A 25,727-nucleotide genomic window follows, 5' to 3' on the forward strand; every position below is an offset into this window, starting at 1 on the left:
CTTATCCTTTTGAAGAAAATAATCAATTTTAAAATACGAGCATTTATTTTTTCTCGTTATTTTCATTCACACTTTGAACTTCATAGATCTACAGTGGATTAATCTTCAGTAACAAATAAATTTCAAAAAAGAAACAGATGCTTGAAATGTGTTTTTTTTTTAGGTTTAGAACATGCATATTTCCTAGAACTTTTAAATTTGAACTAGCTCTGGACTTAAAGGCTGTAATACTTCAAGAAATTTTCAAGAATCTGGAGTCAAATAACATGCACAGTTTTAAAGGCTCCTGGAATTTTATTATACTTCCTAAGGACCTTATTGCAAGAGAGTTCTGGGGAAAAATTTTTTTTTCAGAAAAACATCATGCTTTCAAGGTAGTTCTGAGAAATTTTTGATTTCATGTGAAGATTTGAGTATAATTTCCAGAAACCCTGTATTGAATTAAAAACTAATTTTAATGAAAACTTTTAGGAATTTCTGATGAGCACAACTCCTGCGAACTTCAGAGGAAAGTTCCAAGGGCATTCTGAGGATAATTTTGTAAAATTTGTGGGAGAAAAATAATCCGGAGCATAAGCCCTTAGATTTTTTTTTTTTGAAAATACTAAAAGGAGGATTACAATTAAATCTTTCAATGTGAGTGAGATTCAATAGAAAATCTGAAACTAATTCATTTAATGGTCGGAGAATCTTCCAAAGAGTTTCTCATTGTGAAGAATTTCAATGTAATTCCAAGGAAAAAGTTCTCGCATTTTTTTTTTAATTAATGGAACTTCGTTGATGTTCTCTTATCAATTTAGCTAAATTTTCTAAAGTTTTTGAAATCTCACCCTTAACACCCTAACACCCTTAAAATACTCACACATTTCCAGATGTTCATATAATTTTTATCACGTTCCAGACATTCTCTCAGAACTTTGCTGAAGTTCCCGGAAATTTCCTGAGTTTTCGAAACTACTTTAAGGTTTCTACAATTTCCTTGAAATTATTTGAATTGCCCTTTGATTCTCTGATCTGTTCAAAGCTCTCAATTCTATTGAAGATCTCGGTTCTGCTCGGAAATAAATGGAACACATTTAAATTTCCCTGGAATTCTTTAGACTTCTGGGTAGTTCCTGAAACATTTCTGAAGTTTTCATAAATTCTCTAATGGTCTCTGTAATTCCTTGAAATTCTCGGAACATCTTAAGGGTTCTCGATTTTATTTCAGCACATCATGGAACTATCCTGAATTTTTCTAAATTTACTATTTAAGATCTTTAAACTGCTCCAAAACTAATTCTCAAAGAACTCTAAATCTAGCTTTTCTGATGTGCTTAGAACTTCTTTAAAAAATTCACAATACCCGTCAAGTTTTCTATATTTCTTAAGTTCACTTAACACCTGTGAAGTTCTCTGGAATTCTAGGATCTTCATAAAAGTTTCTGAAAATTTTCGGATGCTAAAAGAACCGCTTTAAGCATGTTAAATTTCTGTATGATCCCGCAGACTCCGCAGTCCATAAACAGAGCTTTACTGAAATTCTCAGCATTCTCTTTCATTCCTCAGAACTTGTCTGAAGTTCCTACAATTGTTGTGAAGTTAATGCCTTGAAGGTTGCTTATCTTTCATAAAGTTAATTGCGAACTTGAAATAAATCATTTTTTTCCTTAATTCTGGCACTTTGAAAATTTTCAATATCCAGAAACTTTTACATGGAATACGAAAATTCAAGACATTGAATATTTTTAGATCTTGGACTTACTCAAATTAAGTAAACTTTTAAGCTTTTTAAAGTGAGAAATAAAATAAGTGTTAAACTTCAACATTCAATGGATTTGATTGTAAAACTGTTTCTTTAAAACTGATTGCCATGTCTTTAAAATTTTAGGGGCTATTTTCTGTAGTTTTTGATCTACAAAAAAAGCATATTTTTAAAGCATTAAAAAAATAGCTTTCCTATTATAAGCCTGGAATTTAGTTCTGGAAAAACCTGGAAAACTCAGGTAATTTTATTTAGAAACATGTGCATACACCCTGCAGATAGAGAAAGACGACTAACGTCACAAAACAAAGAATGATCAATCTTGAAATAAATTCACGCTAAAAAAGTTGAAAATAGTGACTGATTACAAGAAAAAGTGACTTTAGTGGCTTGATCTTAAAAAAGGAGACTTTTTAGTGACTGCCTTGAAAAAAGTGACCAAGTCACTAAAAAGTGACTCGCTACCAGCCCTGTAATTTTAACCAAATACTGAAGAAGATTCAGAAAAGAACTTCATGAGAATTCCTAAAAAAAATCTGAAGGATCATATTCTGTGGATAGTTAAAAAAAAATGGAACATAATTTAAATTAAATAAGTTTCAGTCAAATTCAGAAGGAAATTCTGAATATCTAAGGATTTCTGAGGAGCACCTGGGTTAAAAAAAAAGCAAAATTTCAAAGGAATTTAATTATTGAAATATGAAGTTAGAAGTCGATATGAAGTTAAAGAGTTAAACAAAATGGAGCAGAATTTAAATTAAATAAGGAAATTCTGAATTCCCAAAAATTTCCGAGGAGCGTCCGAGTGAAAAAATAAGAAAAATTTCATTTGAATTTTATTATTGAAATATTGAATTGAAGAGGAATTGTAAGAAGGATTAACTCAGTTCTATGCAATTCTAAATAAGATTCCAAGATTACGAGGTGAGTAGCTAGGGAGTTCGTAGGTTTAAGGAGAATTTTATGATAAATCTGAATATTACATATTAAATAATTTTGACATGCCATGTCAAAAGAACAGTTCTAGATAGAGCTGGAATCAGGGCGTAACAGCTTTTGTAAACAAGTACTTCTATCGATGATTTATAGGAATTCAAGGCACGTCCACGCAGACCAACCTAACCATCGGATAGGGGAAGTCTTTCCCTACCCGATGACGATGTTGGTTTGCGTGGGCGAGCCTTGAATTTCTAGAAATCATCAAGAAAAGTCATTGTTTACAAAAGCTGTTAGGCCCTAATTCCAGCTCTATCTAGAGTTTCTCTTCACAATTTTGACAGAACACTAATCAACATAAACCTTCAAATTTATATTGAAAATTTGATTACATTTATGCCATGTTTAGACAACAGAGCTGTGAAGTGTTTTGAGTTCGGGTTTCTTCTAGTAACTTCTAGTCTGAACATGGCATTAGAGTCACCGAAAATTAACCTAATTAATCTAAAACAATTTTCAATTTTTGATTTGAAATTGGATAAATTATTACATTATAACTAATTATTAATTGGAAAAGTAACACATTTCAAGCATGATTCCTCTTCACATGGAATTCATCAAAGAGTCTCTTTGAAGTATTAATAATTCTCCAAAACATTTGCTGCAGCGTCCTTTTCAAATTCAAAACTCGGCCGATGAGAGTACCTCAGATCAAAGTTCTAGTCAAAATTGGAAAAAGTGTGTTTACTCAGTATATGAGTCAAATTTAAATCGATTTTCCTCAAAATTCGGCACGAATATCAGGAAAATCGTTGAATATTTTACCCAGTCTATGAATATACTTGTACGCTTAGAATTTCTATGCAGTTCACTGAAATTGCATTTCCTAATTGTCCTGAAGTTCTGCTCAGAGTTATCTTGGAGTTCTTCTTTGGATTCTTCTGAAAATTCACTTGGAATTCACCTCAAAGTTCTTTAGAAATTCTTATCCTTAGTATTATCATCAGAATTCCATTGAATCTCTTTTCAGAATGCTTGGAAATTGTAATCTCATAATGCGATTCCCTTGGTCTTCTTCTAGGAGAACTTATGTATTATGAGTATTTATGTTTAGAATCCACTTGATTATCCTCAAAACTTCTTTGAAATTTGCGCCAACCTCAAAGTTCAGCGTTCACTCGGCTGTCGACAGAAGCAGATCGTCTGTTTACTCGGCAGCAACCATTGTTTGGTCCTTCTCGTTGTTCTCCATCAGCAGTTCTTTCGGTCGATGCGTCGTCGACTTTGGAAAGCAACCGTTTCGTGATAAGTGTGTGAGTGATGACCACGTTTTGCGTCCATTGCTGCAATAGAAGCGATACTGCCATGCTATGAAACTACTGGAAGTGGATCCCGTTCTGATGGAGGAAGCTTATTGGATAGCGGAAGATAAAGTGTTTATTGTGTTGTACCTTTTGACTATAGTTTTAAGATATTTTGTTTAGTGGCTATAGGCTCTGTAAAGTTAATTCGATTGAGCCTCTTCAAATAAATTAATAAACAAAAAAAAATAGCCTCAAGGTTCATCTCTGAATTTCCACGGAGCCCTCATGAAAACATTCTTGATTTTTTTCAAAGAACCTATGTGGAATATTCCTTAGAATTGAAAATTGAACATGGAATATTCCTCACAATCTTCCTGGAATTTTCCTCAAAACTACCTTAAAATTGCCTAGGAGTACTACACAAATCTCCTTTGTTGCTAATTCTGAAAGACTTTGGAATTATCCCTAGTTTTCTAAATTACATAATCTTCAAAATTTGCCTAAAAATCTGTCAGTTCCGCAATTATTTTTTCCTTTGCCACAGATGATTATTTGTCTGATCCCAGAATTTTTAAAAGTCAATCAATATTAAAGATTTGGTGAATTCGCAGAATCTTTTAAATAAGACTCTAGAAAATGACGGTTTCCTCAATTCTCTTAGCCAGAATGAATTTCAGCGGCATCGCGTAACGCCACTTTTCACCTGTTAACTAACTTTGAACACAAAAATAATTAACCACTATATCAACAATAGCTATTGTTGAAGCAACACAACGTTTGTTAATTCTACAACGGTTTTGTTATTTCAACAAATATTCAATAATATTTCAGATAACTTTTGACCCATAGTAGTGTAATCTGTATTTTTGAGATCAAAATACGTTGTTTTCAAAGGATTTCAGATTCGCTTCAAGGAAATTTCAGGAAGAATTTTTGACAAATTTTAAGTAGAATCTCAACGTGAATTTTGAAGAAATCCATATAAATATGGGAAGCATTTGAAGGGAATCCCGAGAGGATGTTTTGAGAATACAAAGCTTAATTTCAAGGGAATTCCGTGAAAAAAATCAGAGAATTCCTAAATACCTAGTTTTGTTTAGATTTCCAAGACAATTCTGAGATGAATTCTGATGTAATTTTTATAAATATTTCAAAGATTAATTTCCAAAGGGTTGCTTTTACATAGAATTATGGAGACCATTTTAAAGCAATTATCGCGAGTTATTGAGAATACATATTAAGATTATTGAAGAGAAAATTTAAAAAAATTCCTAAGCGGGATTCCTAAAGAGGTGTGTATAGAATAATGTCTACGGTAGAATTATATGTTTATTCCTGAAAGCAACTCTGAAGACACCACCTTGAGGTAATTTTAAGACAACTATTGAGAAGATTCCATATATATCCTATGAAGAAATACATCTTAGGTAAATAATTACATCTAATATGTATCTTGAAATTTTCCAGGTAATTCATAGTTGGAGATGCTAAGAGATGAACTAGCCTCAGGCTAAAAATCTCTATAATAAAGGAAAAAAAAAAAAAAAAAAAAAGTTGGAGATGCTTAACGCCAAGCACATAAATTTCGTATTTTTTTTTATTTGTGGTCTTGAACAATTTCATGCTAACAAAAAATAAGATCCCGGTTTAAGAAAACTGAAAAGTCTGACTCGCACAACATGAGTCGGACCCCATTGTATGTAAGTCTGATTGGTAAACTACCTTAGGACAGAAAGAGTTATGATATGCTGAACTGCCTGAGACTCTGGACTTTTTGTCTATCCGAAACTATGGAAAATTAAGTCGATTGACGATTCTCTGAAAAGTATAAGCATACACATAAAAAGTTCATAAAACAGAAGAAAAAAGTGAACAGAATGCGGTCAAAAACTAAACAAACATTTTGAGATTAAAATCAAATTCCCGATTCTCCCGGTCTCCTCGGTTGAGTAGCAATCAATAATAAAATATTATTAGCCGCGAGTTAATACTATTTGTTTTATTTAAAATTCAATTATCTGCGCGGATTTGTGTAATTTCAAGCATCTTTTAATTTGTTTTCGTTTTGATAGTTGGTGCACAGGTAGATATTGAGATTACAGCGACGCCACGGATGAAATTAAAATATCTTAGTTAAATAAAACAAGTTAAAATTGACGAAAAATATATGTCAATGAATTAGCGCTCTTGAGAGATAACCTCTATAAAAATAGCGATTATTTAAGGAAAAAATATACGCTATTTTTCGAAGAAACAATCTGATAATATATTTATTTTGATATAATTACACTCACTATATGTAGTTTTTAAGATCAATTCAATGCTATAAATTAACTGGCGATAAGATGTGTGCCCTTAATTTTCAACATGACTGGATGCTAGCCCATTAATATTAATATTTCCAATAGAAGTAATTCACTCACCTTATAACCCGCCGAATTCGATCCACCCATTCCACCGGCACCACCGGTACTGCTCGCATTACTACTGCTACTGTTGCTACTTCGGTCCCGCTTTTTTCCTTTGCTGCCGCCGGAACCCTTCCCATTGGCACCGCCACCTCCGCTGTTGCCCGCAGCAGCGGATCCTCCGGCACCTCCAGAACTCATCGCACCCAGACTGCCCAGACCGCCGGGGAATGCCCCGGCCAGATCGGCTGCACCATGCGGAAACTGTAACTGGGACATACCGGATGCCTGCAACCGGGCAAAGTAATCCTGTGCCGCAAGCTGGGCCATGGACCACCAACCTAAAAGAGGGACAGAATAATGGATAATCGGAAGTTAGTACATAGTCGTTTGTTTCAAATAAAATTCGATTGTCGAGTCGAAGCTGGAAGGAAGTAAGACAGAAATCGTCTACATATTGTATCTGTCGGGGATAAGCAGAAATGGTAGTAAAATTCAACGAAATTACATCGAATTCCACCCTCTTTCACCATAACAAATTAGCGATAAACAGTATCAATTCCTAGTAAAATAATTGAGTTTCAATTATCAAATGCGAATTCGTTACTATGAATAACTCAAATAATAAACATTATCTTCATCATGCTACCAATTTGTTTGTATTCAAACAAGCATTCATAACAAAACCCACAAATCATTGTTTACTTTTTGTAACACATTCGCATTCATTCCCACAAAGCGGATATTTTCATCGGCTACCGATGCCGACAATGTTTTTGTGAAGTCGGGAAAAGTGTATCACTACCACACTGCAAATGATATTATTTTGATTCCTACGGACGCATCCACACAAAGCAGACACATCACTGACGAGAGGGAGAGGGCGTAATAATGCTTTGCCGTGAGAACGAGAGCGAATCACAAGATCAGTGCGAGAGTGCAGCACTCACTCTCTCGGAACTCACCGATCCATCCAACTCGGATGTGTTCGTGAGAGAAGGGTAAACAAATAATATTATTATTATGTGTGGGTGCTATCCATGAAGCGCCGGAATGAGAGAGAATGACGGAGGGGAAAAACATGCGTGCCGCCGAAGAGGATCTGTACGCAATTTTTTTCAAAACGTCTGTGTTGGTGTTATGACGATGATGCATTTTTGCATTTAGTTTTGTTAGGTTGTGTGAAAAAGTTGTAAAAATAAACCCCTAATGGGAAGCACAGGCGCGCAGCTGTGTAGTGAGTGAACCGGTTCGATGTACCGACCGCTTGTTTCCGTGTAGTTGTGTAAGTTTAATGTCGAAAATCTAATGAATGAAAACTTCCTGAGTTCCTGCGTGAGTTATCGAGACAGCAGCCAGAACAAGGGCGATATTCATCGTTTCTAGGTGAACATTTAAAACCTTCAGCTGGAAGATACGGCATAGCAATACATACAAAGCTGTTTGTATGTACATGCAAAGAAGCATAAATAAAAAGCAAAGGAACATAAAAGCCGTTCATACATAAACCGGTTTTGGGAGAATGGGAAGCTTGTAAAAATGTACTAAAATTCTGTCAATACATAAAAAACCGTCTACGATCGTTCATGGAAGTACATAAAACAAAATCCTCGACGAGACTGTACGTACACTTCAACCAAAGCTTTACAAAAAGTGTAAACAAACGTACACACTAAAATATACAAAACACATCAAAAACACGTTTCACAATGAATGAAACCGGCTTTTGACGAAGTTGATGGTTTTGTTGTTACTATATACAACGGGCTGTACTACAAATCGACTCGACAGGCCTATGTATTGTACATAATAAAACCGTCCCTCCGCTCTGTGTGCAACTGTAGCACGCGTTAAAACTCGCGACTACTCGAGATATAATGTGTTCGTGTGCTCGATATACATATACATACATATGTACAACATGTACATGCCAACGTTATTTGATCATCAAACCGGCTATATGGCTGGCCGTAGTCGATATTTAAAGTGCTACACGAGATGGTAGGGAATTTTCAGACGACCTTGAACTTGATTTGCCTTATATGCATGACCATTATCATCATCGACATAACCATTCTGAATCTGCTGAATCGCAATTGGGTCCAAGACTGGGGGAAAACAGAAATGATCCCACCCCATCCCTTCCTTCCATTTGATGATGCATCTGACGAGTGATGACGGAACAGAATGCAAACTTGAACTCGTTGACCCCATTTTGTGCGTAATTCTTCGAACGTCTGGGAATTCAAGCGGAAATCCCCACCGGCACACAGCAGCTGCACACTGCATTAATCCGATGATTGGGAGATGATACATTCCACAAATTCTTTGGGGGGTAAAAGTAGTGCCGAAGCTATTTAAAGCAGTGGGTGTTAATTTGACTATTCAGTAAACTTGGAAGTGATGAATTTGACGCTGCATTAAATTATTCACACCTAATCTGTCATAATCCAACAATTGGAGACGGATGCACCGACCTGGGTTGAGGTTAAGGTCACTGACTTATCAGTGAGTGGTTGGAGTTTTTTTGTTGTCTTCTGTTTACTACAACGGAAAGCGCTTATCAGCTCACACGATTGTGGTACACGCGGATCAGGCAGGTCAAAAACGTGAATGAAATCCGGTCTGAGCTAAAAATACTTCTTTCTGGTGAAGTAACGACTGATAAGAAGCAACCCTACAACAAGACTGATTCGGATAAGGAAATTGAATGTTGTGTGATGCGGATTAAGTCGGTGTTAAGGTCATGAGTAGGGACAATCGGAATTCGCGATTTCGCAAAAGCCACCAATTCCGCGAAATATGGATTTGGCTAATTCCATGAAATGTGACGAAAGTAAATCCATAGCTTCCATCGATTTGATATTAGATTAATATTTTTCCATGTCAAATTGACAAAATAACACGTCTGTCCATTGAGGAAGTAGGTAGTACCAAAACATGTGAAAGTCACTTATTTTTTTATCAAATGAAAAGGTACAGTTCTTGGAATTTGCGACAATATTTGATGTTGTACTTTATGTATCAATGAAACATTTTCGCAATCATTTTAAAATTACATTTACTTGCAAATGGTAGAAAGACGTTCAAGAAACAGAATAAAGCAAAATGGAGTCAAAAACAGTCTTATGGTGGTACAAATTCCGTTTTTTTTTTAATATTTAGCTAAAAACAAAAATGTTTAATGATATTTTTTAAATCGTTACCACGCGCAAATTTTTTAATTCATATATGAAAGAATCTTCAGCAACAAAACTACAGGAACCATTTTTAAGGCTGAATAAATGGGTCACATAAAAAAGAAAACATTTATCTCAGAGATAATAAGTTACTTAAAAAAATACTCTAAACTCACACAATTGACTTGGAGTTCAACAAACATAGGATGCAGAGTAACAGCTTATTCAGGCAAAAATATGCTCTTTTATACCTTTTACGTAGTTTCTTCTTTTAATTCTACTACTATTGTATCACTTTTACTTTCACGAATTCACTATTTACTTTCTCTTTTTTGTCACCAGTGGCGTCCCGTAACCTCAATTTTTACCTGTGCACCAACTTTCAAATCCCATATTCATACTCGAATCGGTACACTTAATCATCTAGTTTACTCGACATCTATCCATCGCAAGCAATATTTAGATAATTGTTTATGTTTTGAAAGTTGGTGCTCAGGTAGATTGAGGTTAAGGAAACGCCACTGATTTTCACAAGTGAATAGTGACTTAAAGTCTATGACTACATACTTAAGAAGTTTGCAAGTTTGTAATGATCCATTTTATACGTTGTAGAGCAAGCGATACTTATATATTTTCAAAGCTCTATAATTTACTGAGAAACAGAGACTCAATGGGTTGCTAAAGCAAATTGTAAACAGGACTGGGATTATGAATATAATTATAGGGAACTCTAAAGCAATTCGAAAGGAATTTCTGAGAACATTATACGGGAATTCGAAGCCGCTTGCCTTCAAAGTGAATTATCCCTACGACAAACTTGACTACATGACTACAATCCTGAAACTATGTCAAATGATTATCTCTTCGCTACAAGGAAATATGGATAATAACTCCATGGAAATCTAGAATTTTAAACCGCTCAAAAAAATATTATCTCAATTTAATGGTAGTTTGAAGATAATTTCAAGAGAATTCCCAAGATTTTAGAGATAATTTCGATGAGTTTCCTGAAAAGTTTGGCAAGAAATTTACAGCATATTCCCGAAGAAACTATGAGTAGTGAATCAGAAGAAATTTCCTAGAGAATGCTAAGAGCAGTTTTAAGATAATTCCAATAGATCTTCTTAAGGGCAAGTGAGAAAAATTCAGAGGTGAAATCAATGAAAATTTTAGGAGAATGCATTTCTAAATTATAAATGGCATACCAAGTGATTTCCGAGGAATATTCCAAGCGAATTCTGAAGAAAACTATAGAGATAAATTAAACAAATTCTCGCGAGAACTATTAAGAATGTGAAGATAACTAATAAGTGTATTTAAGGAGCTTTTTTGAAGAAATTCCTAGATTATTTAGGGAAATCCTGAAAGAAAGTCATTCTTTTTGGAATGTTCATAAGCAAATCATTGACAAATTTGCAAAGATATTCAGAGATGAGTTCCTAGGAAACAATTTAGTAAATTCAAGCATTGACAAAAATTCAAGATTCCGTGCACAAAAATTCAAGATCCAGGATTAACACAAATTCTTAAGACACTAAGACTTCGATTAAGAACAAATTTCAAGATCCTGACCTTGGATAACTGTTTGAGATTATGGAGCTGGAAATTTAAAAAAAGTGTTACAGTAAGGCTTGTGAGAAAAATCCTCTATAGACGTACATCCAATCAGTACTGCGTGCGGTCAACAATTTCAATTGACGTAAGATATTGGTCTAGCACTGAATTGCACTTCCGACACTGATATTCGTAGTAAGCATTATATCAGGCGGTACGAATTTGACATCACTATCCATCAGTGGCGTTTCCTTACCCTCAATCTACCTGTGCACCAACTCTCAAAACATAAACAATTATCAAAAAATTAGGTACTTGCAATGGATAGATATCGAGTAAACTAGAAGATTAAGTGTCTTTTTCAATCGATTCGAATATGGCATTAAATCTGGTTCTGATGAATATGGCATTAAATCTGGTTCTTAAAGTTGGTGCACAGGTAACAAGTTAGGCTACGGGACGCCACTACTATCCATATGAATATCACTACCGAAAAGGTGAAAATCTTACTTTCATCTCAATAAATCATTTTTTTTTTTTGTTGAACCGTTCCATTGTTTTACTATTACTGATAAGTTTTCTAAAGATCGGTACTGGATTAACTGGCATATATAAGAAAAATAAGCGGCAGAAGTTTGAATATCATTGGTCACGAATGAGGCGAATGATATTGATATTTTAATTGTGTGAACTGATACTCTATGGCTAGTGCAATTCAGCATTTTGTAGGTATTGATTTTGATATTTTGCAGCACTATTCCCAATATCCCAGAACTAGAGAAATTTCTCAAATTTGTGACATTAAAAATTTTCAAGGTTGTAAAATTATAAAAAAAAATAAACAAAATACCAGACTCTGGGATACCGATTATTTTTTCTAGATCTCATACTAAGTTTTTGGGGTCACCTATGGACCTATGTATGTACTGTGGAAAAGTAAAACATTCCTGGTTTGAAGAAATATTTAAGATTTTTAGAGAAATATTGAACTTATCTGACTTCTTCTTCTTCTAAGTTGTTTACGCTTCTTTTGCAAGCGTTTTGCCAACTCTCAGCTAAGTGTTCTAGATGCACTACCACAGTCATTACTTGAGAGCTTTCTATGCCAACCAATGCATGCATTTATATATTATGTGGCAAGCACAATGATACTCTATACCCAGGAAAGTCAATAAAAAAAAATTCCCAACCCGAAAGATTTCCTCGACCGAAGGAATATGGTAATACCGTGCCTTTACCGACTAAGCTCCATAAGGCTCCATGGACTAGATAGTTTACTTACTTGACTTAGAATGTTTATTAACAGAATTCCATGGTGAGCAGCAAATCCCGATTAGAAATTTCCGGATTTTTTCATGGAAATTTGGAAATGTTTCCGGTCGGGCGATATAAATTTGATTTAAGCATAAAATAAAATGCGATTGAGCCGAAGAGCTAAAACTAGGTTAAATTAGTTATTATTAAGACAGCGGATATTTTCTTGGATCTTGAATTTAGTTCTGCGTTCAAAATATTCAATATTTGTCTATGCAAATTCGCTCAAAACTTTGCAGGATTTAATTTGATTGTTCTCCGTCATTTCCGTTGAAATAATTTCCCTTCATGGAGTTCTTTTCAGAATTCTTCTAAAATAAATTTGAGATTCCATCTGGCAGTACCATGAAAATGTATTTGATACAGTTCAGAAATGCTGTGTAGAACAATCCAAAAAATAATGAAATTCGTCCTTAGATCCGAAACTCATTTTAAACTTTTTTTTTAAGAATTCATTTAAGGATTTAAGGAGAATTCAAGCGAATTAAATGAAAATTGGGTGAAACTTTCATTTCACCAAATTTTCATTTAATTCGCTTGAATTCTCCCTATAATTCCCATGCACTTCACTTCAGAATTTTCTTAAAATTTTGCTTAGAGCTATCTTGGAATTCTCCTCTAAATTCTACTCCTTAAAACTATCTAGAAATTCTTTTCGAGATGTCATTGAAACTATCCTCGGATTTCCTTGGTATTTTTCATGGATCTTAAAATCTTTTTCGCAAATCTTTTTTTTCATGGATCTTAAAATCTTTTTCGCAGAGTTACTTAAACAAATACTCTTAACTCACACAATTGACATGGAGTTCAACAAACATAGGATGCAGAGTAAGAGCTTATTCAGGCAAAAATATGCTCTTTTATACCTTTTACGTAGTTTCTCCTTTTAATTCTACTACTATTGTATCACGTTCACTTTCACTAATTCGTTTTCACTAATTACCTTTCACTATTTTACTTTCACTATCACTTTAAACTATAACAGACACGTATTTCGTTTACTACTTGCAAACTTCTTCAGTGTCTAGTCTATGAATTAGTGAAAGTGAATTAGTGAAAATGATACAATAGTAGTAGAATTAAAAGGAAAAACATTGTAAAAGGTATACAATTGTTCTACTAAAACGCTCATCAATCAATTTAGATGCTTTTTCTGCTAAAAAATTGCTAATTCAAACTTTAATAAGCACAAATTTAATCTTAATTGATTGATGAGCGTTTTATTAGAAAAAAATATATACCTTATATTGTTTCGGAGACGAACCAGCCCAGGACTGAAAGTCTCCTTAATAAAGATATAAAAAAAAAATATATACCTTATTACATTGTTTTTCCTTTTGATTCTACTACTATTGTATCACTTTCAATTTCACGAATTTACTAATTACTTTCACTATTTTTTGTTTTTTGTTTAAATGATAGTGATATTGAACAGCGAATTAGTGAAAGTATAAGTGATACAATAGTAGTAGAATTAAAAGGAAAAACAGCGTACTGAGGTATAAAGCACAAATTGTTTGACTTTTAAAGTTCAATCGAAAACTCCCTAGGCAGTGTTCTCTAAAATACATAAAACCATAAAGATGTTTTTTAAATGTGTTTTTCTAGATCCTACTTTTCTGATTCTATCGATCATCTAGCAGCAATTTTACTAGATTCAATTTTTGCTGCATCCAAAATCTTCAAAAAACTTTTTTGTTTTAACTAAGTACCTTTATAATTCATAAAGAACTCTTGACTGAATTTCTTTGTAATGTTCTCAATAATTTCCTGAGAATCATTCCTCTTTGCTCTTTTCAGAATTCTATTAAATAAATATGCGTCGCTCTCTGATATTCCCTTGTAGCTTCCTTTGTAATGATCCAAAAATTCTCTGAAGAGCGATCCCAAAAAATCTAGGAATTCAGAGATTTTGGAGACACTTATCGAGATTTTGATGATTCTCCAAAGAAGTCGATGAAGTTTATTTTCTTGATTTTATAGAAACATTGATTTGAATTCTCCGTAGAATTCTCGTGCAGTTCACTTTCGATATGTCTTGAAATTCAGCTCAGAGTCGTCAGAGTTCTCATCAGAACTTTTCTAAAAATTCACATGGAATTCTTTTAACAATGCCCTAGAAATTCTCCTCAGAATACATTTAGCACTCTTCTCGAAGTTCCCGTAAAATTCTGAACATTCACTAAGAAATTATTATCGGCTTTGGTAATTTTTTACCGAACTTTCAACAGCTGAACGTTCGGTAAAACATTGACCCTCATTTCAAAGGCTGTTTCACTAAATTTTAATTTCAAAACACTGTCAGCCTTGCTTTAAATTTAATAATCGAGTCTTGCCATTGCGAACTGTTCCTTGTTTTGAAGCTTTAAAACTAATGAATTAAAATGCTGATTTTTATCGAACAGTTCAGCTATTGTAAGTTCAGTAAAAATTAACGAAGTCGGTAATCATTTCGACGTGTGTAGGATCCACATGAAATATCCACAACATTTGATAGGAATGTGGTCCTAAATTATTTATGAATCATCGTCAGCCTCAAAGTTTTTCTTGGAATTTCCTATGAACCCTCAATTCTTCTTAAAACTGGACCCTGAATCTTCCTCGCAACCGCCTAAAAATTCTACCCAGAACTCTTTTTAATTTGAACCTGGAACTCTTCTCACAATCACTTTAAAATTCTTTTCACAATTGCCTTGGAGATTTTTTGTCGCAAATGATGATAACTTAGTGTTATTCCTAGAATTAACTTATGGTGCTCCTAATTTTTCAGAGTAACAAATTCATAAAAATGCAAGGCCTTGAAAACATTTCAAGGATCACAATTATTTTTTTCAGGAGAGAGGACGATTTTTCCCGATTTATCATCGAAATCCACGGTATTTTCCCGGTGATTTAGAATTACAGGCTTTCTTCTGGTTTCCTCGAATTCCCGGAGCACTGTTAGCCCTGTTAATACTTGAGGCTAAGGCTAAGTTTATTAACGTCTCTTTAAACTGTTCCCCTGGTAGAGGAGAATTTAGTTCATTCGAGACGGTGTTCAAACAGAAGCTTTTTCATCATCGTCCCCCATTGGGTCGTCCTCCCTCACACACCATGGTCTTTAGGACCTTTAGGACCTTAAAGATGATTTACATCTAAAATCGCACCGCATTCCAGGCAGTAGGCCACACTGCCGCTAAAACGAGGTCCATGAGTGAGCCGTGTTTGACCAATCCTCAGCCGAGTCAGAACTTTCTGATCTCGAGAATTAGGTGCATCTTTCCACTCTTGTGTAGTATTCTTGATTCTACGCAGGAATGCATCACGGTTGTTATGCCAAAACACATGCCATGCGTATCGCGAGGTCTGCTTCACCCAGCGGGTAGCGTCACTATAGGGCACCGGAGTAGCGTCTAGCTGAGCAAGACGACCCTGGTTATCAGCAGCCTCATTCCCTGGTATACCTGCGTGTCCAGGTACCCATACAAAGGATATTTTAGCGTACCGCTGCACCTCCAACAGCCACGGGTGTCCAACCTGCCCATGCTCAAGGGCAGAAAGACAACTCGCAGAGTCAGAGAATACAACGGTCTGAGACCCATTTGCTAGCCTACAAGCTTGCAGGAGAGCATATGCCTCAGCTGAGAAGATACCACCGTGTCTCCCCAAACACCCCATAACCAACTTCCTCTTCGATTAATGAACCGTCCGTCAATAGCATGGGCCTTCCCTCGTATGAGGCAGCGACCACTCTAAATGCAGCTTTCGCTACATCAGAGCTGGCTCCCGCCCCGCACATAGCTTTAACCCTCCAATCAACTTTCGGGGCAGTAGCATCCCATGCCCGTTGCCACGGGCAGTAGCATCCCATGCCCGTTGCCACAGCCTAGCTCGCTGGGCTAACGTGGGAAAATCTACTCCCGTCAAGTCGCTCCACCATCTTCTCGCCCTTACAACCGTGGGCCTGTCATTGAGGATGGGATCCCTTTCTAACAATCTCAGCGCCTTGGTGGCCAGGTCTTCGTCGACAACATGCACCAAAGGAACCTTTCCATTCTCCACCAACAGAGAAGCTATCGGTGAAGACCTCAGCGCTCCACTACAAATTCTATACGCCTCATTGTACTGAGGTTCCAGAATCTTGAGCAGGGAGACACCACCCCTGCTCCACAATTTCGCTCCGTAACGGATGCTAGGGACAACCAGAGCCCTAGTAACCTTGGTCAATGTACTACGAGAGGCTTCAGAGAAGCGACCATTTAGGGTCCGAAGGATATTCAACTTGTTGTTGACGTTATCCTTCACCAACTTGGCGTGCTTAACAAATCGGAGTTTGCTATCAATAGTCACACCAAGCAGTTTCATCTCGCGCACGGCCTTGACCGCATGCTAACCCATACTAACAAATGGCAGACTCGGCTGTGATGATGACCAAAGCAGACGTACAGCAGTTTGGACTACTCGGGGGAAATCACAAACCCAACACCATCTGCCCAGTCAACGACAGACTGCACTGCATCCTGCATTTTATGCCTAACCACCCTACCGTATTTACCTAACACGATGAGGGTAATATCATCGGCGTATACAATAATGTATACTTCCTTAGGAATGCGTTCAAACACTGAGTTTATCGCAATGAGAAACAGTGTAACCGAGAGGACAGACCATTCTCCAGCAACCTCGAGGAAGAGGTTGCACCAGCGTTTAAAACTCGGAACCTACGGTTCTGTAGACAGTTTTCTACGTAGTTAAACATACATCCTTGGAAGTCCCAGCTCTTGAGGGAAGTCAAGATAGGAAGCTTCCATGTCATATCATATGCCTTGGACAAATCGAGGGACACTACATCTACATGCAAATCTTCCGACGAGGCCTTGTTCAATTAATACTTGAGGTTATCTCCATAATTCATTCAAGAATCTGTTCAAAATTGCTCTGGAAGAAAATCTAAAATTCTCAAAATAGTTCTTCAAAATGACTGTATCCTGAAAATCTAGCTCAGTCCAATGGTATAGCATTTTTTCCAAGGTCCTGAATCCTATATTTTGTTTTTAATGCAGGACAAAGTAGGGGAAATGTATGTAATGTCGGTCTAAGTATCCCTAATTTGGACCCATACATAAATTCAGCAATCGACTAAATTTTCAATTGCAACCAAAAATATCCATTAGTACCGTCCCAATGACGCGTTCATCTAGATATAATTGATAAATAGCAGATTTTTAGCGATGGGCCCAATCTTAGATCCATAGGCCAACATTAGAGCCATTTCCCCTATATATTTTTTTCCCGATTTAGCATTGAAATTCAGGGATTCCTCCCGTTTTTTTTCGGTGACTTCTAATTCCCGGATTTTTCCGGTTCGCTGGTCACCCTGGAATTCGTTTAATGTTGGTACAACAAAATATGGTAAGGTTCCAATAAAATTCCCGGATATTTCCCGGTTAATTCTTCACCAGACCTGGTTTTCCCGATTCAGTGCCAGCCAAACTGTTAATATGGAGGAAGTTCAGTTTTGACCCAAACAACCTTGCTGTAGACAGTAACTCTCTGTTTGATCATGATCAAGAGATATACTAACTAACGGGAAGCTTACCCGAGCAAATCTGGAGATCAAATTGAAATCAAAATTTATTGTTATGATGTAGTTTATTTTAAATATTCCAGTTAATCTTATTTTGGTTGACTTAACGGTTAACAGAGCAAAAACCCATATTGATCGACCGGGCAGGTGAATAGAACCATTGTTACCCAGTATAATCTTGTTTTTGATATTATCCATGGATATAAGAGGCCTTAATGGATTTTTTTTATTGGTCTCAGTTTCTGCACTGCTCAATTGCTGCATACAAAACAGCAATTGCTAGTTTGAATTGGAGTTCAAATTATAAATCAGAGTTTTATGACTTTATACTTAATTTGTTTTATTGTGCTCTACATACTTTAGAACAAACTTATTATATTGCAATAATATTTGACGAACCAATTAAGTTAAATAATCAATCAGCCCGATTCTCTTCATCGATTTTCTCTTTCGCGAATAACCCGACTGCAAATGAATTTCCCATTCAGTGTGTTGTTTCAGGCGCAAGCTAACTATAGTCGCTATGTTTATAGTCTGGCGGATAGAATTACGATCTATCAAAAAGCGGAACCAATTCAATGTATTGTAGACCAAAAATTGAAAACGTACTATCAAGTTTTATAAACAAAACGTTGATTATGCTTTTCTCGCCAATCGAACGCATCATCGGATAGGGGAAATTTTCTCCAAAGATGGTGTTAGTTTGCGTAGGCGTGCCTTAAGTCACGAGAAAACGGGTTCCGAATGTTTTGTTCGCCATAGCTGATGTGCTCTTTTCTGTTGTTGGTCGTGATTTGACAGCTCAATTGGTCAAACAGCTATTTGACAGCTCAATTGGTTCCCGAGATTCTCTCCGCCAGGCTATGAATATAGCGACTATAAAGCTAACATCATCTTATGTCGAACTGTCTTGTGAGCTTAGCGAGAAATTCGTTTATGTGCCGTTGGTAAGGATAGGCCCTTTTCAAATGTTCCGTGAGAATACAGAATAAAATTCGAAAAAATGTGGCACCATTGCCTGCGGCACCCTCAACAGCTACGCTAACGGGACTGGTCGGTCAGAGTTTCCAGGTTTGTTTCACGATGTAGCAGTTCCAATAGCGATTTTTAAAAATGAGGATGAGCGCCTCCTTGTGAATATATTGACATGTGTTTTTTGATGTTTAATCGGCGCACACTATTGCACCTTTTAAATCGAATGAGCGCGAGTAAGAGGGAAACAAATTAGTGGGAAAACAAACCGTCCGTGCTCCATGTTGCTAGATAGAGAAAGACAATTAAATGTCAAAAAGGTCTAAGGGTAAAAACAGAGCAGGATGCACGCTACTTCTAAACAACCCAAATTTGAGTAGGATATCCACCAAAATTGAGTAAACAAAGTTGGGACTGACAAGATTGCGAATGAACACCTGAATCCGAATGTTAATTTGTTATCTTGTCAGTTACAATCTAGTTTGCTCTATATTGTTAAGCCCTACTTCTAATGGAAATGAGTAGATCTTACTGAAAATTGGATTGTTGAGAAATAACATGTGCAGACAGGTGGAAAAACTCGCTGCACACGGCCAACGAGATCAATCCAAATTTGATTTTACTTTACTCATAAATCGCAAAAAGTGCAGGAATTCAGAGAAATTTACTTCATGTTTTTCCAGTTTTTTCGCGCTTTTTCAAGGAAAAAATTCCAGAATGTGATAACACCAACGATTGGTTTTTCTATTTCTATTGGTACTACTACAAAACGGTGTAAAATTTTCGTAAATTTAACTCATTTTCCAGCAGACTATAGAGGCTTTTATTTGGGTTGATCTCATCGGCCGTGCACAAATTTGAAGGGACAACATCTGACTGGTCTTATAGAGCTTCTCGACGTCTAATCGGCGCACACTGCTGTACCATTTAAGTCCAACGAGTGCGAGCAAGAGGGAAACAGATTAGTGGGAAAATACACCGTCGATTCATACATGTGTGATAGATAGAGAAAGACGATTAAGCATCGAAAAGATCTATTGGAACACGTAGGGTAGGATGGTTCAAAACGCACCCCTGGGGTAAAATGGCCCTGCGCTGTTTTTCATAGCTTTCCGATAGTCAATTCGTGAATTTAACAATAATCATTGCTAGTTCAGATCGAGGTCAGATCGAGAAAAAATTCAATAGCGATCAATGGCGCAATGGGGCCTTTCAAACGAGATATCAACCAAATTGATCGGATGAGCCATCTTGAAAAAAGCTTGCCTAGATGAAACGCGTCCACAGACGCTGCAAATGTCATCTTGCTGGGTCGATTTTTCATATTGAATTTGATTCTACGATGTCGTCAGATCGAGCCAAGTTCTATCGATTGGGAATGTTTTATACAGGTGAGATAGCTTGTGTGGATGGCTATCGGGCGCAGACGGCAAGACGTGTGAAAATCGATTCTAATACCTATGTTACGCTAGTAACAAAGGTAATATCAGAACCAAATTTTACACTGTTGAATCAAACAGAAAACTAATCCTGCTTTCAATCAGATTAATTGGATTACTGATTTTGCATTCATAATAATTAACTGAATACGGACTTGGCGTGAATCGTTCGAATCCACGCTTTTCACACTTGAGTTAAAATCAGGCTTGCAATTGCTCATTACAGCTAAAATGCTATTTTACGTTATTATGAAACAATGGGATACTTTAATGATAATTTTTATTTTTAAGATGCAAGAAGAGGTGGTAAAGATTGTATATGACATATAAAATTGGTCAGTTTTGCTTTCAGAAGGTCACAACTAGTCGAGTATTAGTACAAGACACTGAAGAAGTCTGCACATTGTAGACGAAACACGCGTATCTGTCAAGGCAAATAAGCAAATAAGGTAGTGGAATTAAATGGAAATTACTAATTCTTCTCTCTCTCTCATTATCTCTGATCACGCCTTCCTTCGGTTTGGAAGGGAAGTAAAGCCGTTGGTCCCCGGTTCATGAGTTGATAGGTCGATAGGTAGGGGCCAGGTGTGGGAGCTGCCTCCCTGGCGTCGGTAGCATTGGTGCTCAGCACGGAAAACAAAATCAAGGAAAAACAAAATCTACGGTCCAACGCCCCACTGCTAATCTCATTTTATCTAGTCACGATTCACTCGTTACCTAGTTCAATAATTACCACCCGAGTGCATTTTATTTTTATGAACACTTCAACCTATTTCTACGCCTGATTTGATTACTGACATCACCACAATCAGTAGTCGTCGTCGGCCTAGCTACCAATCAAAACCCATTAACTCATACAGTCGATCCCAACCAACAACGCAGTAGCACCACAATAGTGGAAAGTCATCCATCAACTATGTAAAGCGAATTTCTCAAGGTGCGAAATAAAAATTGCACCCCTTCAAATCGGAAGGAAAATGGATTAAAATCGATTACCGCACTTTCTTAGCCCCATTCTCTGCCCTAGCAGGTGAAACTGAGCTACGTTCGAACGTCAAAAGCAATTCCATTTCTTACGCTCGTAAAATGTATCGTTGAACGCGAAACCGTCGAAGCGAAACGCGTTCAATTGTTTTCGCAAGTAAATAATTCGTTTAACCTCTCGCACCACCGAGATCCGAGGAAGGTTTCCATAATCATGGTAATTTAATGTGCATGTAGGTAGGTATATTGCTCGGCTGCGGGCAGTGAAGTTTCACTTTCACTTTAATGTCTCCGAGCGAGACCAGCCGATTTAACTATACAAAACAAGCACGCTGAAATTGTGACGAGTAACAAAGGCAATGCACGTGAAAGCCCCAAACGTTCACACGCTACTTATTCTGCGACATGCATATGCAATTTATGACTCGTGAATGATTGAACTATGCAAAATTTAAACTTCAAATGAAAATGGCTATTAGTAAGGGAATGATGTCTCCCTATGACGAAGATCAATCAACTAAGGAATCTTGAAAGCAATCATTTCAGAATCGCATTAAATCATACGCCACGTCGACCTGATTCAAAATTTAAACGGCCAACAATAAATTATTCCACTTGATATGGGATAGAGCAACAGTTAACCGAATCACCTTCAACTGTTGCACTTTCCCAAACAATTTGACCAACTTGGCCACAATCATTCACCATACAAAACGAACAAACGGGTATGGGGGGATTAAGTGTAGGTGGAGTTGACTGCATGCATGCTGTTCACTCACCAGGCACGAAGCGTATTAAAGCTGACGTGCTGTTTAGCTTAACTCGCACACAGAAAAGTCAAATTGCAGCAAAACGATTTCGAACATGCCATCGCATTGGTTGGATCGAAATAAAGCAACATCGCCCTTTAATGCAAGAGAGAATATATACGGACAAACAAAATCAGTGGCAACTCCCCCCGTAACAATACATTATCATGACGCAAACAGCTTTTGATAAGCATTATACTGGCGACGATGGGGAGAAGGGGATGATTCACCACCCACTCGAATAAAGCTGTCCAGCACCACGCGCCTGTGGGAATTTGATAAACGTTTCCGTGTTTTGAACCAATTGTTTGCCCTTTGATGGTGGAATGGGAAATTACACAATTCCCACGAGCATTATCGAAAGTGATCTTGTGGTCACTTGAGTGAATGATTCAGTCGAGATTTACTCTCTTGATACTAGTATGGTTGATTACAAAAAAAAATACTCACTGGAATGCAAACCGGCCAGGGAGGCTGCCTGAGAAGCGGCCACGGCCATCGTGTTCGGGTGCGAGTGGGACATCTGGTACCGATCCGAACCAGCACCGGATGCACCCGCCGAATTCGGCATCAGACCTCCGAGGCCGCCGGGCATGGCGAACTGGGAACCGAACAGAGGATTTGATGCTGCTGCTGCGGCCATCGCCGAGGGATCACGACCCCAGTATGCTGCAAATGAAAAAAAAAGGATAAACGGATTAAAGTGACATGTGGAAAAAATCAAATCAAATCAAATCAAATCAAGATATGAGCCGCGAACTAATGAATCATCCATGAGTGGCAATTTTGAATTGTTCAGTTTCACGAACGCTACTTGCATATAGAGAGGTCGATTTGGAATCTACAACAAGCGCTACTGCCCCATAGCTGGGCAAACTAAGTCAATACCCGAGCAAAGTCTGAGATCAAATTGAAATCTAAATTTGATGTTGTGATTTCGCTGATAATGATTACTCAGGTTGCTGTCGTTTTTGGTCGTTTTAACGGTAAAATATCAAAATTGAGAGCAAATAAATCTTCCTGCGACATCACATTGAAAACTATTTCTACTATCAGTGAGAGCAAACTGAAAACCAAATTTGATATCCATTTTTTTCCTGTTGATAAAAAAAACAAGTATTCAATTTGATGTTATGCTAAGGCAATGAAAACAACCCCGCAACAACATATTTTTGAAGAGCAAATGTACAGCAAAATGAAAACAAAATTTGGTATCAAATTTGTGAATTGCGAAACTGAAATCAAATTATGATTTCAGTTTGATGTTGATATCAAAACTTGATTTCAATTTGCTGTAATTTTAATGCTGGACTTTGCTCGGGTACCTACCCACAAATGATGGCACACCCCAACCCAATGCCAATGCGGTCGTTATTCTCGTTCGTAAAACGAGTGGAATTAACGCGTTCGATGCTGCAACAACAACAACAATAGATGACAGTGAGCAATCTAGTGATGCAACCGTGTGCCTAATGAGTTATGGCCGTTGTTGTCACACACAGATCACCAAATGGTGAAATCATGAACTGGAAAACTGCAGGTACGGATCAAGGTTGCAGGTGTGAATGGTGTAAGTGTGAATGGTGTGAGTGTGTGGCAACAGAAGGCGGTAATTAGAGGAACGCTTTGCATTCGGCGATAAATGGTGACTTGAAATGAGCGCGTTCAATTCAAGTGATACTCGGGTGACCTTAGGTCGTAGATCATTTAACACAAACGAGATGCGTGAGACTATTTTACAATTATGTAATATAATTATAAAACATTTGAGTAGTTGAATATAGTGTGTTACTATGCGGAGAAAAACATCAACTGTGGTCAACACGTGTTAACAGAGCATTTCATATTTTTTATCGGAATCTTGACTATGCAATAAAGTAAGTGGGCACAAGTTCGATCTTAGTTTTAAAAAAAAATAACGAAAACTCCAAGCCAATTCAGTTTACAGCTTTCTCTTACAAAGCTTAGATGAATTTTCAGTTCATTCGTAGCTAGGACGATTTTTTCGAAACAACAATGGGGTAAAAGGGTAAAGTTGGAAGTTTTTAAGAAGTGTTGCCACTAGAAATCTTGAATTTTTCCAAGGCTTTTGTTACATTCCGCTCCATTTATGATTGCTTAGAGTAAATAAATGCTTTTTAGATAATTGTGAATGATAACCTCGGTTTGATACACGACTCGAACTTTTGTCCCACTATAGACAATTCCAGCTTCCTGATAGTTTGATACTCCCAAAAACATCTTCAAACGAAACGCAATTAGGTCCCTTCACTATTTTTTTTGTTCTACGCCCCCAAAGTTATAATTTATCATTTCGAAACAAACTTTCACCTGTAACTCTTCGATAACTTCACCAATATTTGTGGTTTTTGGGGGCAAGCCAGGCTCTAAAAGACGTTCCAATCAAGTCTCAAAACGATCATTTCTGTTTTGCAAGAGTTTCAAAAACATCTAAACGAACTTTTGCTCCACCTTACTCTAAATAAATATCAATCTTCATTAATATAATTTGTCAGGGTGTCGACTCAATGAAGTAAACCAAATTCCCTGATATTCTCTGATTTTTCAGTAATTTCCAAAAAAAAATCTACTTTGTTTTATCCATCTATAACAAACTTAAACTCTATTCTATCTACTGCTTCAAAAAGAACTCTGTTTCGTCAACTCTGTGTAAAGTTATTAACAAAGGAGCAGTTGGTGTGTAAAACTGTGTATGCCAAGTATGCTCATTAGACTGATGCAAAATTTGACTTTTTCGCTCCACAGTGCTTAAATGGTTTCAAATCGGGTCCTGATTAGCCTCCAAAAGTTACAACTCATTGGGTTAGAAACAGACTTCGCACAAGCCATTTGAAGTTTACATGTAAATTACTATGGGAAATCTCAACTTTTTGTTTATTGCCTTCTAGTCTTTTTCCATATTGAGCAGCGAAACAGTTAGATAGCCATTCTTATAGAAAATTTTCTCAGCTACAACTTTGCTCAAGATCGTTTCTATGTAAAACGAGACAGGAAAAAGTTATTCATTATTTAAGAGATTGGTAAACTTATGACATGATCAAGCAGCTGATCTGTAGGCAACACTGTATTTTGCAGTGTGACATAGTAGCCATGATTTTTGTGTCCTATTCAACGTCCCAGAAACACCAATGTTGCCTGCTGAGCAGTTGATTGAGCATGATCATAAGCGCATTGAACCATTGATAACTTACGATCCTTGCATTTAATCAAAAAGTGGTCTTGAGCAAAGTTGTAGCTGGGAAAATTTGTTGAAAGCTTTTGAAGCAGACCGATATGGTGAATTATTAGCTATACATGAACAAAAATTTTGGTTTTACCATAGTAATTCCCATACAAACTACAAATGGTTTGTGCCATCTCAGTTTTTCACCAAATGGGTTCAAATTTTGAGAGGTTAGTCAGGATCCGATTTGGAATCGTTTAAGTATTGTGGAGCGAAAATTTCAAATTTTGCATCACTCTAATGCTCATCAGCTATTACTTTCCTCAGATATGTA

The 25,727-nt window shown here is 36.7% G+C and overlaps 1 protein-coding gene across 13 annotated transcripts in view; it reads right to left on the bottom strand.

Moving 5' to 3' along the window:
* tou (toutatis) overlaps positions 1 to 25,727 on the bottom strand; it is a 208,282-nt gene that overhangs the window by 59,617 nt on the left and 122,938 nt on the right. For all 13 annotated transcript variants that reach the window (XM_065227438.1, XM_065227444.1, XM_065227442.1 and 10 more), the window contains 2 exons: positions 22,660 to 22,878; positions 6,408 to 6,733 (listed from right to left, as the gene is read on the bottom strand). In XM_065227438.1, coding sequence (XP_065083510.1) covers positions 6,408 to 6,733; positions 22,660 to 22,878 — 545 coding nt within the window. The remainder of the gene's footprint in view (positions 1 to 6,407; positions 6,734 to 22,659; positions 22,879 to 25,727) is intronic.

Source organism: Ochlerotatus camptorhynchus, unplaced genomic scaffold (assembly GCF_037179485.1).
Source record: "Ochlerotatus camptorhynchus isolate MF236.1 unplaced genomic scaffold, CSIRO-AGI_Acam_v1.1 ptg000274l, whole genome shotgun sequence".
In the NCBI taxonomy this organism is placed as follows: Eukaryota; Metazoa; Arthropoda; class Insecta; order Diptera; family Culicidae; genus Ochlerotatus; species Ochlerotatus camptorhynchus.